Here is an 18414-nt window from a genome sequence, read left to right as displayed (position 1 = left end):
TTAAAAAAGTTGCAGGATATAAAATAAACCCTCAAAAATCCTCAGCATTTCTATATATTACTAGCAAGAACTAGAAAGAGAAATCTCATTCAGAGTAATTTCAGACAATATAAAATACTTGGGAGTCTACCTGCCAAGGCAGACTCAGAAACTATGAAAACAACTGTAAAGCACTTTTCACACAGATAAAATCATATTTAAATAACCAGGCAAATATCAACTGCTTGTGGATAAGGCTAGCTAATATAATAAAAATGACAATTCTGCCTAAATTAACCTACTTATTTAGTGCCTTACCAATTAAACTTCAAAAAAATTAATGAGCTAGAAAAAAATTGTAATTAAATTCATATGGAGAAACAAAAAGTTAAGAATTTCCAGGGATTTAATGGTTAAAAAGTGCAAAAGAAGGTGGCTTAGCCTTACCAGATCTAAAATTTTATCAGTCATCAAAACTCTCATTTTGGCTAAGAAATAGAGTGGTGGATCAGGTGGAATAGACTAGGTATAATAAAATAGCAGGAGATGATTATAGTAGTCTGCTGTTTGATAAATCCAGAGTCCAGCTTCTGGAATAAAAACTCTCTCTTTGATTAAAAACTTGGGAAAATTAGAAGTTAGCATGGCAGAAACTTGGATTAGACCAACATCTCACACCCTATACCAAGGTAAGGTCAAAATGGATACAGGATTTTAACATAAAAGACAATATTATAAGCAAACTAGGAGATCAAGGAATAGTTTACCTCTCAGATCTCTGGAAAGGGAAGCAGTTTATGACCAAGGAAGAGATGGAAGACATCATTAAAGGCAAATTAGATGATTTTGATTACATTAAATTAAAAAGCATTTACACAGGCAAAACCACTGTAACCAAGATCAAAAGAAATATAGTAAATTGGGAAATAATTTTTACAAGTAGTGTTTATGACAAAGGACTCATTTCTAAAATATACAGAGAACAGAGTCAAATTTATAAAAACAAAAGAATGACATTCTCCAATTGACAAATGGTCAAAGGATATGCAAAGGCAATTTACCAATGAGGAAATCAAATCTATCTATAGTCATATGAAAAATTGCTCCAAATCACTAATTAGAGAAATGCAATTTAAAGCATCTCTGAGGTACCACCTCACACCTCTCAGGCTGGCCAATATGACCAGAAAGGACAATAATCAATGTTGGAAGGGATTTGGGAAATCTGGGATGCTAATACATCGTTGGTGGAGCTTTGGAGAGCAATTTGGAATTACACCCAAAGGGCAACAAAAAAGAGCATACCCTTTAATCTAGCAAGACCATTACTTGGGTCTATACCCTGAAGATATCATGAAAAAGGGTAAAAACACTTATACAAAATATTCATAGCAGCTCTGTTTGTCGTAGCAAAGAATTGGAAATTGAATGATTGTCCATCAATTGGGGAATGACTGAACAAATTATGGTATATGTATACTATGGAACACTATTGTTCTATTAGAAACCAAGAGGGATGGGAATTCAGAGAAGTCTGGAAAGACTTGCACTTGCTGATGGCTGAGCGAGATGAGTAGAACCAGAAGAACATTATACACCCCAACAGCAAGATGGAGGTGATGATCAATCTTAATGGACTTGCTCATTCTATCAATGCAATAATAAGGGACAATTTTAGAGTATCTGTGATGGAGAATACCATCTCTATCTAGAGAAAGAATTGTGGAGTTTAAACAAAGACTAAAGTCTTTTACCTTCAGTTTTTTTTAAAGTGTCTTATTGGGCAGCTAGGTGGCACAGTGGATAGAGCACCGGCCCTGGAGTCAGGAGTACCTGAGTTGAAATCCAGCCTCAGACACTTAATAATTACCTAGCTGTGTGGCCTTGGGCAAGCCACTTAACCCCATTGCCTTGCAAAAAAAAAAGTGTCTTATTAACATAATTTTGCTATCTCTAGTATTTTATTTTCTCCTTAAGGATGTGATTCCTCTCCCAACACATTCAATTTCAATCAGTGTGTGTACAGTATGAAAACAATGTAAACATTATCAGACTGCTTTCTGTGAGGGAATGGAGGGTGGAGAAAAGTTGTAAAATTCAAACCCTTACAAAAAATGTTAGGTAGAAACTACTATTGTATATAACTGGAAAACATAGAATACTTTAAAAAAAAAGAATCATGAAAAACTTGAATTCTTTGAAAAAAAATTAGTTTTTCAGTTTTTAGCTTTGCCATGCCCTTGGTTTTACCAGATTTTTCAAATCTACATAGGCAGTTTCCTCCCCTTCTTTTTCCCATTTAAAATCCTCCTGAATTTCCATAAGTTTGCCTAGTATATTTTACATGTGGGTTGTAAGATTCCCTTTTGCTCTCTTAACCAGAGAATGAGCACTACCACTAGCTTTTATTTTTAAAATTTAAAATTTACACCCTAACAGCAACATGGGAGTGATGTTCAACCTTGAAGGACTTGCTCATTCCATCAGTGCAACAATTGGGAATAATTTTGGGCTGTCGGCAAAGGAGAGTACCATCTGTATCCAGATAAGGAGCTGTGGAGTTTGAACAAAGTACAAGGACTGTTCCCTTTAATTTAGGGGAAAAAAAACAGATATCTTATTTTCTGATCTTGTTACCTCTGAGAATTCTGTTCTCTTTAAGGATATGATTTCTCTCTCATCACACCCAATTTGGATCAAGGTACAACATGGAAACAAAGTAAAGACTGACAGAGTGCTATCTGTGGGGTGGGGGTGGGGGGAGGGAAGCAAGATTGGGGGAAAATTGTAAAACTCAAATAATATCTTTAATAAAAATAAATTTTAAAAAATTTAAAATTTAATTCTGAGGTGGTTGGTGAGTTTCTGGCAGGAGGATATATCGGGGAAGAATAATTTGTATCTCTTTATTTCTCCATATTGTAGCCTAGGACTTTTTTCCCAGCTCATTGGGGTCAGAGCTTCACTCTTATTCCTCCTCCCTCAGGACCTACACTAAGCTGCTTCCACTGGCCAAAAGGGGTACAGGTTTGTGCTCGCTTACAGCAACTCCTGGAATGGACACAAAGTCTGGGCTTTGGGCCACTGGCAGAGCAATTTTTCAAGAAGCTTTCCTGCACAGTAAACCTATTGGCTACACCCGGTGCTCAGCTGATACAGGTAGGTAAAGAATGATGATGGGGAGGTGAATGGAAGAGGAAGAATCACCAAGATCATGTTGCCTCATCTCTGGAGGTCATTCTGTAGTGGTTCTTAAAGGGCTCAGTTTTTGTGTGTATTTGTTTTTTTTTAAGTAATTCTATCATTGGCTTAGGTTTCTATACCTAAAGGGCATCAGACCCTAAATATATAATTATATAAACACCCACAGAAAGGTTTTGTAATATACTTCAAAGTAACTAGTATGATAACTGTTTTCCACAGCTTAGTAGCAAAAGTTAACATACTCTGGAGGGGTGGGCCATCTGCTTACAAAGCTCATCCTCACTAAAATCAAAGTGCTGGATTGTTTGGGAAAGTTGACTTTCCATATCAAGTAGGTTAGGCAGCTTTTCTCAGCTAATCACTAATTGAAAATTTTCTATAGAAATAATGGGGGAATTTCTCCTAAATGACTAGTTTAAAAGTCAGCACACTGAAAGTAAGTCTTTCAGATTATTACCAAAAATTGACTGCACCACATTTCTCCAAGAATCATACAGAAAAATAGAACACATGAAAATAGCCTTTTCTATTTGTCCAATAAAGGACATTATCTTAAACAAATGTGTAAGTGTTACACCAGATATTCCCCATCCTCTCTCCCTCTCAAGCACACAATCAAATTAACTAGTGATACCTTGTTAAAATAATCTTCCAGTCTTAATGGCCACCTGCCCATATCTGAGCCATTTTCTTTTCTGAGATCTAATCTCTCTCCCTAAGTATGCCTGCAGATAAAAATCATGAGGTTACAGATATAAATGTTGATATACCCCTTGATGGTCTAACACCCTGCTTCCCTCATACCATTTTGAGGCCCTGACTCCCAGAGCTTCCTCTTATCACTCAGATGACCTGGTCATCCCTGAGGACTCAGTTTCCAGAACTGAGCCCTGCCCAACTGCATCGGCTGTTGACTCAGTACCAGCTAGCATCTGACATTGGTTCTGTGACTGCTTGGGAGCCTCTGGATGAAGACAGGCCCAAAGCCTTCAGAACAGGTGAGTTCCTGACCATGTCTGTTTTTTATTACAAATGGAAAAGTGTATATTTGTTACCTTTCAGGATCATAGAGCTAGAACCACAAGGGAACTTAGAAATCATTTAGTTCCACCCTCTTGACTTGACCAGGATGACACAGGTGTTAAGTGGCAGAACCTTAAATTAAACTCTGGCCCTGTGACTCTACATTTAACATCTGTGGGGTTGCATTAGGCTTCAACCACATCCCTAGGGAGAATTCCTTTGCAGATTGAGTATTAAAAAAACCTACATTTTAATGTGAACTTGTAATCAAGGACCATCAGAATCAAATTCACCCAGTTGTATTCTGATTCCCCACTCTCTAAAGCAGTAATACTTATAACTTCCCTTTCTTGTGACAGAGAAGGATGATAACAAGGATTTGTTGACTCCTCCTCTAGAGGAGTTTTTTAAAGCATCAGGCACATGATTATGATTGTTTGTCTACCTCTTTTGTTACATGGAGGTCACCCTCAAAGGCTATGCTAGAACATGACAGAAAAGTTTTGAGAGGCTCATCCCAAGTAGTATGACCACTAGATGATGAATTCTTTGACCACGGGAAATCATGAAAGAGCAACATATGGGGCAGCTAGGTGGCACAGTGGGTAAAGCACCGGCTCTGGAGTCAGGAGGGCCTGAGTTCAAATCTGGCCTCAGACACTTCATAATTGTCTCACTGTGTGACCTTGGTCAACCCCATTGCCTCAAAATTTAAAAAGAAAAAGAAAGCAATATAAAGGGACCCTCAGTGATTTTTACAGCTTCCTTGAAATTCTACAGTGATGAGCAATCAAGTGAACTGCTTCAGAGATGCATGTGTGACTAGGCAAAAGAAGTGTGAAACATAGCCTTCATCAAGATCTCTGCTATCATCAGGGAAAGGTGAAATCAGAAAAAAAGCAGAACCAGACCTGTATGACAGGAGTAAGGAATGACAAAGGTCACTTGTCTCTTATCCACACTGGCATCCATGAAAATCAAAAACAAGAACGTCTCAAGCACATTAGATAATGCTCTGTAGGATCCTGAGAGACCTTGAACTAGAGTTGGAATTGCAGAAGAGGAGGCTTAGGTAGGTTGTGATCTGCACTATTAGAGGAAATGCAGGTCTCATAGAGATCATAAAACCCTTGGAGTTTTACCAACCTTTTTCGTTTATCTCACATGCCTTTTATCTCATACAAATGTCATATGACCTCTCCTGCAGGAATGTTAGGTAGTACAGCAGAAGCTACAAGACAAAGGTTCTTAATGCTTGATCTGGTCACCTCACACCCTGCAAGTGGTTGAAGGCAAAACAAGGTGGTCCTAGTCACTGGACAGATTAGCAAAACAATGCTTTATTGGTGAAGGTATAAATCTCAAAACTACAATACTACAATAATGTAAATAAAAAGAGGAACCTCATAATTGTAACAGATAGTATTAGCACTGAGAAAAAAATGTGAGAATGTACCTTTGCTCCTCTTTGCAAAGGTGAATGAATTATAGAATTTGAATACATAGTATTCTTTCTGTCTTGATTGATACTTTGATTAATTTTGCTGGAATACTGTTTTTATTTTTTGTTAATAAGGAATAGGTTTTTGGGGGGAGGAGGGAAGGGAAATATTCCGAAATTTAGAAAAAGATGTCATCAGTAAGAAAAAGAGAGGTCTAAGATCATTCCTTTTTTTTCCCCCCCTCTTTCAAGTGAGGATTGGTATTCAGTGACCACCCTTGAGGCTTAGTTCTGATCTAGTTAGGAAAATATAGGTCCACAAAGACGAACCAAGGATGCCTTTACCTTGTACCAGCCTTGTAATAGCTTGTTTGGGTGGGGAGCTCTCTTGATTGAGTGTGGCTCTTGGTTGGGCTGTAGGTAAGGACCATTATTTAATTTAAAATTTTTTATCTTATTACCTACCATATTGCCTTCCTACACCAAAGGTTCTTAGTAAATTATTAAATCTGTAAGGCTTATTGTAGTGTATATTTGACCCTTTTGCAGTTAGTCTTGTCTGTGGACTTGAACTTTGCCAATTTTCTCTTTACAGAGGATGTCCTGGAGTCTTATGATAATCATCCACCTATTGTTCTGCCATGTGGAGGGTTCAAAGTAGACTTGGAAGTAGAATGCCTAGATGATAATATTTACCGGCACCTTCTTTACATCCGCCATTTCCTGTGGAGCCTACAGAGCAGATCCTCCCATTCTCGAGGGTCAGACCCAGAAAATCTGAAGGTAATCTTGGTGGAGCCTCCTCTAGAAAGGCATCTGTTTTGTTGCCTTTAGTAGAAAGTTTCAGGCCTATGGCCTCAGGTTCTAAGAATTTCTCAATTAGGCCAACTGGGTCTGACCCTCCCATTATGTTTTGAGCAGGGTGAGATGGCCACAGACTTACCTGTGGTCTTTTTCAGCTTAACTTTCACAAAAACCTTCATTATTTTAAGCTTCTTGATAATTCTTATATTCATTTTAATCTCAAACCTGTGATAGAATTGACCTATTCCTTTTCTTCTTCAGGGTTTTCATCACTCTATTCCTGAAGGGAACCCGGAGAGTCTAGTAACTTCCCGGGATGCTGGGGCTTCACTGGATTCAAAACATTCAGGGGGCCCAGTGGGCAGGGCAGTTGGAGAGGCAGCTAAAACCCTGTCTACTTCTGCCGGTGGGGTTCCCCGAGTTCAATCCCCTGGCAGAATCCCTCTACAGGAGAAGCTCAAATCACAGAACAGCGTGGGCAGGAACGGCCCCAAGATGAACCCGCCTCAAGGGGAGTCTTCCTGTCTGCTGACCCCTCCCAATACACCCCTCAACTTTGAACCCAGAAGTCAGGATTCCCCCCAGCCCAGTGGCAACTGTGAAAAAACCCTGGCAGAAGTGAAGAGGAATGGGCTGAGTGCTGCCCGGAGCACAGCACAGGAAGGTGGGGTGGCCCAGGGCTGAGGACGGGCTAGAATAAACAAGTGTGCAAGTTTCCATTAGACCCATCCACCTCAGGAAAACGAGAAACAGTTCTTTCCACTCATGGAACTTAAGGGAAAAAGGTTGTTTCCAGGAAATTCAGGGCTTTATTACTGAGCTTTGTGTCATCATATAGGAGAGGAAGTGTTCTCCTTATTAGAGAGAGCTTTTTATAGAAAGAGTTGCTTTTAGGGATCTAGATCAGTTTAGCAGAGTTACAGAGACCTAATGCACATGGAGCATTTTGTTCATCATGTCTAACTATGAATACTCAGAACTTCCTTGGATTGACAGATAGACCTATCAGATTGGGAGAGAAATAAACCAGGACTTGGCCCAGTTTTTTTTGGTGATAGAGTCATTCTGACTGAATTAAGATGGCCCGACTGACTAGCCTGCTTTTAGATGGCAGAGGGTCCCTGCAGCCCAAGTTCTTTTGTAACAGCCAATCATCTCATGGGGGTAAGAAGACTGTGAGATTTCCTCAGAACCAGAAAGGGAAACCTGAGTCTCTTGGATTAATTATTTCTGATTTTTTTCTGCAAGCCAAGTTATAAACTTTCTTATTCTAAAAAAAAAAGATTATTTTACTTCTTAGGGACTGTGGTTTGTGTAAAACATTTGAGTAAGAATTAGTGGAGCGAGAAATACAAAAATATGTCATTTGAAGGGAACTATATGATCACTGGAGTTCAGGAAACAAATCACATACTTGACCTGGATGTAGCAAAAGGGTAGCTCAAACTACCACTTATCTTCTGGAATACCCCTTTATGCCAGAAGTGGAGTAGCCAATACATTCATGACCTGTGGTGAACTATTTCTCCTCTGGAGAAATCTACTGGTTGTTGAAGTAGAAATGATAAAAATATTAGGAACAAAAGTTGCTCCACATCAGCTTCTGAAAAGAGAAAAAAAATGTTGGACATAATCTCCCATTTGCCTTAGATTTGGAGAGAGTATATTTATTTTGAATTTTACAATTTTTCCCCAAATCTTGCTTCCCTCCCCCCCACCCCCCCACAGAAGGCAGTCTATTAGTCTTACATTGGAGAGAGTAGATTTTAAATGGTCTAGAAGAGAGATAAATGGTATATTGGATACCAAAGAATCAACCTTAGAAATAGAGGAAAAGGGCTAGAAAGCAAACATTTCTTATGAAAAGGATCTGGAGTTAATTTTTCGTTGAGTAATAATAGCTCAATATGAATTGTGGCATGAGAATGCTAGTGGTGTGCTCCTGTATGTTGTTTTGAGAGTCTTTGAAGAATCTGCAGTAGGAAATTAATGACAATGCCTGCCTTAAGCAAACCATATATGGAGAAAGAGCTGTGTTCACTTCTGGGGACCACATTTTGGAATGGCATAGGCAAGCTGTAGTCTGTACAGAAAAGGGCCCAGAGAAGACTAAGAGGCCTAAAGACCATATGACATAGAAGAGAAGTTGAAGGAACTGGGAATGTTTAAAGGAAAGTTGAAAGGACATGAGAGCACATTTGAAGCTCTATGATAAAAGGGATTGGCCTCCTAGGGGAGACTGATGAATGTCAAAACCATCAGAGATGTTAAACTTGGACTAGTACCAAATTAAAACATAACTGAAAAATGTTCAACTGCAGCATTGATAATGTTAATTAATAATGTGGTTTTCTGAGTGAATATGTGACTCAAAAGGATCCGTTTTTATTTGAGTTTCACACCATTGCTGTAGAGAAGGAGATTTAGGATTGATGTAAAGGAAACTCCCTAACAATTATTGATCAAAAGTGGGAGTAGAATTCTTAAAGTAAAGACCAGATGACCACATAGCTGCAGCTCTGAGGTTCTGTAAAAGTTTGCGACAAAGAAAACAAAATCTTAACTATGTCAGCTATTTATTAACATCTGGGAAACCCTGAGAGAAAGCAGTCTTGGGAAAATAAAGGAATGGGGGGGGCTTCTCTGTGAAAGTAATATCTATGAAAGTAGTGAACACAAACAACTTGTGTAAATTGAACACAACAAAGGAAATTTCTTATTTGGATTGGATTTTAAATTAAAGCAGGTTGTTCCTTTCCCCAAGACAAAGCAACTAGAGAAACATAACTCTCCAGAATAATTTTGCTTCCTAAACAAAATAAAGATCTAGAAGGATATATGAATGAGTACCTAAACTTTTGGATAGCCAGCGTTAAGTTGCTAAGAGTATATACACTAAAAAGAAAGTAAAAACAAATATATGGAAGAAGTAGTAGTGGGGCATCCACCAAGCATCTCTGAAATATTTTCTGTAACCTGATATTTTAATAGGAATAATAACTGATTTAATTGAATTTAAAGAGTTTTACATTGTCTCTTTTTCTTTGATCAATCTCTAGAAAAAGCTTTGAGGGTCAGAGATGGCCAAAAGGTAGGAGAATTGGGAAGTCTGGAGAACCATCCAGTTTACTATACTTTTATCTTGTGTTTTTTGCATAACTAATTTAACTAATAGCCCATAAGGTCTTTTATTTATATGTTTGCATACAGAATTTTCTTCCCTTCATATTCATTTGTGCTGCTGCTTTTCATTTCAAGTCATCTTTTTTTTTTTTTTTTTTTTGGTTATACAGGAGATTCTCCCACCCCCTTTGATTATCCTACTCCTGCTTCCTCCAGCCGCAGTTCTGCCACTGATGACTTCTGTTATGCCTTTGTGGTAGAGTTGGAAAAAGGACCCATTGGTTTAGGGATGGGCCTGATAGATGGGCTGGTGAGTAAATCAAAGGCAGTCCCAGCAACTACCTTCCGGCTTACATATCATTTGAAAGAGATACACCTGATAGATTCTTGGATGTGTTTCTTTCACACTCTAGACAGCTCCTAGGGTTACCTGTTCCAGTTCTGGCAATTTATAACTCTTTTCTTTAAAAATGTTAAGTGTTTGTGATGTAGTTTAGTAGTAGTAGTAATATGTAGCCTTGTCCTCATACCTTCATGTTAAAAATTAATTTAGTCTAAAATGGAGAAGACCTTCCTCAATAAATGATTGACTGGTCATGATTAGTGCCTGGGTCTGTGGAGGAAAAAGGAAAAAAAAATCAAACTCTACTTAAAATTTGGTTTGGAAGAGGGACAGCTAGGTGGTGTAGTAGATAGAGCAGCAACCCTGGAGTCAGGAGGACCTGAGTTCAAATCCAGCCTCAGACATGTAATATATTAACTAGCTGTGTGACCTTTGGCAAGTCATTTAACCCCATTGCCTTAAATTTTAAAAAATAAAAATAAAACCTATTTTCAAATCTTCCATTCTGATTAAACCTTGTCTTCAGTTATCCATATTAACTAAATATTTGAAAATTTTGGAAAAATTTTTTGCTCTCCTCCTTAAAGCTTATATTCCTTTATTGACTCAGACCTGTGCTTTCATTGGTATAGGGAACTCTTAATGAGTAAACTGCCTTCCCCAGTGGAGATTAACAACTATTTTGCAGTTTTGAATCTTAGAAAGTCACCTGTTCCGCATAGCTACTGTGTATCAGTGGCAGGACTTGAACTCACATTCTGTTGGCTTAAAACCCCCTCTGTCCACTCTGCCACACTACCACCCACTCTTTTACTAGAGTTGATCCTATAGAATGAGACATCATTGCACTACTACTACTACAGTGGGACAGGTTGTGGGAGAAACAAGCCACAGCTTTTTTGAGAATGTTGCTATGTAATGTGTAGTAATGACAGGTTACACAGAAGTGAGAATTTTAGCCCAACTTTGTTGTCATGGAAACATCCTAGGCTTTGCTGCTCTCACACAGTGAGAGTGTGAATTCTTATCTTTTACAGCATACTCCTCTGAATGCTCCTGGTATCTACATCCGGACCTTGATCCAGGACAGCCCAGCAGCCTCTGATGGTAGACTTTCCTTAGGGGATCGAATTCTTGCAGTTAATGGCACCAGTTTGATTGGCACAGATTATCAGAGGTAGAAACTTAAATCATTTTATAAAATTCTTTATTCCTCAGAGCAGGTACAATAATCAACATATCTTAATCAATAGTTTTGGATGCTTAACTCTTCATTACAGGTCTTTTGTCAGCAGAAAAAAAAGAGAAAAAGTAAAATAATGCACTTTAAATGAAAACAAGCAGGTATATTAAGACAAGGCAGTAGGCCTCAAACAGACCTTAAGCAAAAAATAGGTCTTAAAATCCAAGACCAGATGATTCTGATACTGGTATAGCTTAGTCAATGAGATTTGCTTTATGCCAACCATTGGGCATACAAAGGAAAGTAAAACCAGGTCTTGTCCTCAAGAAATAGCTATCCTGATGAGAACATGTTAATAACTATGTGTATAGAAAATATATGTAAAATATAATAAGAGGTAAGCTAGAGGATGAAGACAATAGCAGACAGGGACCAGAAAAAGCCATTTGAAGAAGGTGAGCTGTCTTTTTTTTAATTTTTGGTTTTTTGCAAGTTTTTTTTATGTGACTTGCACAGCTAGGTAATTATTAAGTGTCTGAGATAAGATTTGAACTCAGATCCTCCTGATTCTAGGGCTGGTGTTCTATCCACTGCACCACCTAGTTACCCCATGAGCTGAGTCTTAAAGGAAACCTGGGAAACCAACAGAGGGAAGGGGAGAAAGCATTTCAGGCATGGGGGATAGCCAGCACAAAGATAGAGAGATGGGAGGTGACACAATGTTTTGGCAATAGTCCTGCATAACTGCATCATAAAGTACATGAAGGGAAATAAAGTATAAGATGACTGGAAAACTCAGAAAGTAAACTAATGATGAAGAAATTGAAATGCCAAGCAGGAACTTATGTTTTGTCTGACAGGTAATGAATGGTCATCATAGGCTCATTAAACAGGAAGGTACCATGGTCAGTTGTTCAGTCGTTTCAGTCATGTCCAACTGTTCATGAGCTCTTAATGCCATGGTCAAACAGACATTTTTAAAAAAAAAATCTTGACAGCTAAGTAGATCAATTGGAGTGGAAAAAAATTTGAGGCAGGGAAACAACCAAAAGACTATTCCAAAGGTCCAGACAAGAGGTAATATATCTTGAATTCAGGTACCCTTGCTGGTATGGGATTGAATATATGGGATGAAAATCAAAGCCACTGAAGTGGTAAGCCTGGGTACATGGATAATGGTGCCCTCAGTAGTAATAGGGAAGTTAATTAATTTAAGTTGCGTTTGGGAAATTTGGTTTGAACTATATTTCAGGAAAGACTGGGCAAGGATATGTAGGGTTTTTTAAGGTTTTTTGCAAGGCATTGGGGTTAAGTGGCTTGCCCAAGGCCACACAGCTAATTATTAAGTTGTCTGAGGCCAGAGTTGAACTCAGGTACTCCAGGGCCGGTACTCTATTCACTGTGCCACCTAGCTGCCACTAAGGATATGTAGATCTAAAACTTTTCTGTCTAGAGATGGTAATTGAATCCATAAGAACTCATAAGATCACCATAAAGGTAATATAGAGAAGAAGGTCCAGGACAGGCTTTCAGAGCACACATAGTAGGAGACATGACCTGAAGTTAGCAAAGGAGAGTAAGTAGCTGTCAAACAGAAAAATAGAAGAGATCAGTATCATGAAAACCTAGAGAGTGTATATGTGAAATGGTACAGCAAAGAAAAGAAGAATTAGAACTGAGGAAGAGGCCACTGAAGTGAGTAACAGATTGCTGGTAACTTTGAAGAGGGAAGGGTTCATTGGATGAAACTAAAAAGGTCAGATTCATTGAAGGGGGCAGATTCATAGAAGGGGTTAGAAGAGAGCAAGCCAGAGAAAGCTTATAAAGTTCTTCTCTCTTAAGTACCCCTTACTGTGGTGATTTACTGTTGAGGTGGCTTTCTCAATAAGTTTCTTAGAAGTTTTCCACTGCTACTCCAATTTCCCATTTGGATCGTCTATGGAGAAAAACAAAATCATCCAGATCACGGTTTTATAGCAGGAAATCTGGGCATGCTCATTATAACAGCAGAGTGGTAATACATTAGCTATACCATCTCAGCTATATAAGAAGGGAATTTAAGTCAGAAACAAGTCACAAAACTCTTTCTCCTTAGAGGTCTCTTCCAACTCTAAATACTGATAAAGGAAATTTTTTAAAATTTATTTTTATTAAAGATATTATTTGAGTTTTACAATTTTCCCCCCAATCTTGCTTCCCTCCCCCCCACCCCACCCCCCCACAGAAAGCACTCTATCAGTCTTTACTTTGTTTCCATGTTGTACCTTGATCCAAACTGGGTGTGATGAGAGAGAAATCATATCCTTAAAGAACAGACAAGAAGTCTAAGAGGTAACAAGATTAAACAATAAGATAACTGTTTTTTTTTCTAAATTAAAGGGAATAGTCCTTGCACTTTGTTCAAACTCCACAGCTCCTTATCTGGATACAGATGGTACTCTCCTTTGCAGACAGCCCAATATTGTTCCCGATTGTTACACTGATGGAATGAACAAATCCTTCAAGGTTGAACATCACTCCCATGTTGCTGTTAGGGTATACAGTGTTTTTCTGGTTCTGCTCATCTCACTCAGCATCAGTTCATGCAAATCCCTCCAGGCTTCCGTGAAATCCCAACCCTCCTGGTTTCTAATAGAACAATAGTGTTCCATGACATACATATACCACAGTTTGTTAAGCCATTCCCCAATTGAAGGGCATTTACTTGATTTCTAATTGTTTGCCACCAAAAATAGGGCTGCTATAAATATTTTTGTACAAGTAATGTTTTTACCCTTTTTCATCATCTCTTCAGGGTATACCCAGTAGTGGTATTGCTGGGTCAAAGGGTATGCACCCTTTTTTCTCACCCTTTGGGCATAGTTCCAAATAGCTCTCCAGAAGGGTTGGATGAGTTCACAGCTCCACCAACAGTGTAATAGTGTCCCAGATTTCCCACATCCCTTCCAACTATGATCATTATCCTTCCTGGTCATACTGGCCAATCTGAGAGGTGTGAGGTTGTACCTCAGAGAAGCTTTAATTTGCATTTCTCTAATAATTTATGATTTAGAGCATTTTTTTCATATGGCTTTGGATTGCTTTGATCTCCTCATCTGTAAATTGCCTTTGCATATCCTTTGACCAGTTGTCAATTGGGGAATGGCTTTTTGTTTTAAAAATATGACTCAGTTCTCTGTATATTTTAGAAATGAATCCTTTGTCAGAATCATTAGTTGTAAAGATTGTTTCCCAATCTATTACATTTCTTTTGATCTTGGTTACATTAGTTTTATCTGTGCAAAAAGCTTTTTAATTTAATGTAATCGAAATCATCTAATTGGTTTTTGGTGATGTTCTCCAACTCTTCCTTAGTCATAAACTGTTCCCCTTTCCATAGATCTGACAGGTAGACTAGTCCTTGATCTTCTGATTTGCTTATAGTATTGTTTTTTATGTCTATGTCCTGTAACCATTTGGATCTTATCTTGGTAAAGGGTGTGAGGTTTTGGTCTAATCTAAGTTTCTTCCATACTAACTTCCAATTATCCCAGCAATTTTTATCAAAGAGGGAGTTTTTTTCCCAATGGCCAGACTCTTTGGGTTTATCAAACAGCAGATTACTATAATCATCTCCTGCTTTTACACCTAGTCTATTCCACTGGTCCACCATTCTGTTTCTTAGCCAATACCAGTTTTGATGACTGATGCTTTATAATATAATTTTAGATCAGGTAAGGGCCAAGCCACCTTCTTTTGCACTTTTTTTCATTAAGCTCCTGGCAATTCTTGACTTTATTTCTCCATATGAATTTACTTACAATTTTTTCTAACTCAAAGTAATTTTTTGGAATTTTGATTGGTAGGGCACTAAACAGATAGTTTAGTTTTGATAGAATTGTCATTTTTATTATATTAGCTCTACCTATCCATGAGCAGTTGATATTTGCCCAGTTATTTAAATCTGATTTAATTTGTGTGAGAAGTGTTTTATAATTGTTTTCAAAAAGATTCTGAGTCTGTCTTGGCAAATAGACTCCCAAATATTTTATATTGTCTGAGGTTACTTTGAATGGGATTTCTCTTTCTAGCTCTTCCTGCTGTTTTAAAGTTGAGGATTTATGAGGGTTTATTTTATAACCTGCAACTTTGCTAAAATTGCTAATTGTTTCCAGTAGTTTTTTGGATGATTTCTTGGGATTCTCTAGGTAGACCATCATGTCATCTGCAAAGAGTGAGAGTTTTGTCTCTTCCTTCCCAGTTCTAATTCCTTCAATTTCTTTTTCTTCTCTAATTGCTGATGCTAACATTTCTAATAAAATATTGAATAGTAGTGGTGATAATGGGCACCCTTCTTTCACCTCTGATATTATTGGGAAAGCCTGTAGCCTCTCCCCATCGAATATAATGCTTGTTGATAGTTTCAAATAGATACTGCTAATTATTTTAAGGAACAGTCCATTTATTCCTACACTCTCTAGTGTTTTTAATAGGAATGGATGCTGCATTTTGTCAAAAGCTTTTTCAGTATCTATTGATATGATCATATGGTTTCTGATAGGTTTGTTGTTTATATAATGGAGTATACTAACAGTTTTCCTAATATTGAACCAGCCCTGCATTCCTGGAATAAATCCTACTTGATCATAATGTATTATCCTAGTGATGACTTGTTGTAATTGTTTTGCTAAGATTTTATTTAGGATTTTTGTATCTATATTCATCAGGGAAAGGTCTATAATTTTCTTTCTCTGTTTTAACTCTTCCTGGTTTAGGTAACAGTACCATATTGGTTTCATAGAAAGAGTTAGGCAGAGTTCCATCTTTCCCTATTTTTCCAAAGAGTTTATAAAGGATTGGAACCCATTGTTCCTTAAATGTTTTGTAGAGTTCACTTGTGAATCCATCAGGCCCTGGAGATTTTTTTTAGGGAGTTCAATAATGGCTTGTTGAATTTCTTTTTCTGAAATAGGGTTGTTTAGGTATTTAATCTCTTCTTCATTTAACCTGGCAAACTTATATTTTTGTAAATATCATCCATTTCACTTAGATTATCAAATTTATTGGCATAGAGTTGGGCAAAATAATTTCGAATTATTACTTTAATTTCCTCCTCATTGGTGGTGAGTTCACCTTTTTCATTTATGATACTAGCAATTTGGTTTTCTTCTTTTTATTAATCAAATTGACCAGAGGTTTATCAATTTTATTGGTTTTTTCATAATACCAACTTTTGATTTTATTTATTAATTCAATGGGGGTTTTTTGCTTTCAATTTTATTAATTTCTCCTTTAATTTTTAGAATTTCTGATTTGGTATTTAATTGGGGATTTTTGATTTGTTCTTTCTCTAATTTTTTTAGTTGCATGTTTAATTCATTGATTTCCTCTTTCTCCAATTTATTCATATAAGCATTTACAGCTATAATATATCCCCTGAGAGTTGCTTTGAATGAATCCCATAGGTGTTGGTATGTTGTTTCATTATTATCATTATCTAGGATAAAATGGTTAATTCTTTCTATAATTTGTTTTTTGTTCCACTAATTTTTTAGAATGAGGTTATTCAGTTTCCAATTTGTTCTAGGTCTATATCTCCTTGGCCCAGTATTGCGGATGACTTTTATTGCATTGTGATCTGAGAAAGATGTATTCACTATTTCTGCCTTTCTGCAGTTTATCATTAGGTTTTTATGTCCTAGTACATGGTCAATTTTTATATAAGTTCCATGTACTGAAGAGGAAAAGGTATATTCCTTTCTATCCCCATTGTTTCCTCCATAAGTCTACCATATCTAATTTTTCTAACAATCTATTTATCTCCTTAACTTCTTTCTTGTTTATTTTATGATTCGATTTATCTAGATCTAATAGTGGGAGGTTGAGGTCTCCCACTAGTAGAGTTGTGCTATGTCTTCCTGTAGTTCTTTCAGCTTCTCCTCTAAGATTTCGGGTGCTGTCCCACTGGGTGCATATATATTCAATATTGAAATGACTTTATTGTCTATGGTACCTTTTAGGAGGATAAAGTTTCCTTCCTTATCCCTTTTAACGCTATTTTTGCTGCTGCTTTGTCTGAGATAAGGATTGCTACCCCTGCTTTTTTTACTTCAGCTGAAGCAAAATATATTTTGCTCCAACCTTTTACCTTTACTCTATATGTATCTCTCTGCTTCAAATGAGTTTCTTGTAAGCAGCATATTGTAGGATTCTGGTTTTTAATCCACTCTGCTATTTGCTTACGTTTTAAGGGAGAGTTCATCCCATTCACATTCAAGGTTATGATTACTAATTCTTTATTGCACTCCATGCTATCTTCCCTCTGTTTGTATTTTCCCCCTTCCCCCTTTATCTGTATTCCCCAGTATTTTGTTTCTGAATACCACCTCCTTCAGTGTGTTTGCCCTCCTATTTCACACCCTCCCCTTTCTTTCCCCTCCTTTTGTTATTTCCCCCTTTTTTCCCCACTCCCCTTCCCTTTCTCTGTCCCCACTCCCCTTTTCCCCTTTTAACACTTGAAAGGTTAGATGTTTTATAAGTTAACTGAGTATGTGTAGGTTGACTTTAAGCCAAGTGAGATGAGAAGAAGATTCAGGTGTTTCTCCTCTGCTCCCTTCTTCCCCACTATTACCATAGGTTTTTTGTACCTCTTAGTGTAATGATATTTACCCCATTCAGTCCCCTCCCTCCTCCAGTCTCTTTTCTGTCCCCCTTTTTAAGGAGGTAATGTTTTTTTAGATCATTCTAAGTCATAGAAAATTCTGAGTGTCTGTCCCTTATAGTTCAGTATATTCTATTGAATAGTCAAAATTCCTGAGAGTTATTAGAGTCTTTCTCCCAAGTGGGGTTAAAACCAGTTACATCCCATTAGATAGCAGTCTCATGGATACGTTATGGATGTCCATCATTTCTGGCTAGGTGTATTTTATCTGTTAGAGTTACATTTCTCAAGGTTTATGAGAATCTTTCCCCCCCCCCCCCCCCCATGCTGGGATATAGCCAGTTTCAACTTACTGGATTGCATTTTTTTTCCTTTTACCGCCCCCCCCCTTTTTTTTTAACCTTTTCATGTGTCTCTTGAACCTCCTGTTTGATGTCCAACTTTTCTGTTTAGCTCTGGTCTTTTCATCAGAAATTTTTGGAATTCTTCCAGTTCGTTAAATGTCCATCTTTTTCCCTGGAAGAGAAGGCTCAGCTTTGCAGGAAAGTAGATTCTTGGCTGCATTCCAGCTCCCTTGCTCTTCAAAATATCTCATTCCAGACCCTTCAGTCCCTTAATGTTGATGTAACCAGGTCCTGAGTGATCCTTACTGTGGCTCCTTGATATTTAAATTG

The 18414-nt window shown here is 37.6% G+C and overlaps 1 protein-coding gene across 3 annotated transcripts in view; it reads left to right on the top strand.

The window, feature by feature from the left end:
* RADIL (Rap associating with DIL domain) overlaps positions 1–18414 on the top strand; it is a 133835-nt gene that overhangs the window by 106579 nt on the left and 8842 nt on the right. For 2 of the 3 annotated variants that reach the window (XM_074207004.1, XM_074207002.1), the window contains 6 exons: positions 2966–3138; positions 4031–4181; positions 6243–6430; positions 6713–7115; positions 9745–9884; positions 10955–11094. In XM_074207004.1, the coding sequence (XP_074063105.1) occupies positions 2966–3138; positions 4031–4181; positions 6243–6430; positions 6713–7115; positions 9745–9884; positions 10955–11094 (1195 nt within the window). Of the gene's footprint in view, positions 1–2965; positions 3139–4030; positions 4182–6242; positions 6431–6712; positions 7116–9744; positions 9885–10954; positions 11095–13324; positions 14975–18414 lie in introns of those variants that run through there. The other variant, XM_074207003.1, reaches the window with a different exon arrangement.

The sequence above is a fragment of the Macrotis lagotis genome, chromosome X (assembly GCF_037893015.1).
Source record: "Macrotis lagotis isolate mMagLag1 chromosome X, bilby.v1.9.chrom.fasta, whole genome shotgun sequence".
NCBI classification, from domain to species: Eukaryota; Metazoa; Chordata; class Mammalia; order Peramelemorphia; family Peramelidae; genus Macrotis; species Macrotis lagotis.
Note: the sequence above shows the minus strand (reverse complement) of the source record. Positions and strands in the feature narration are given on the sequence as shown.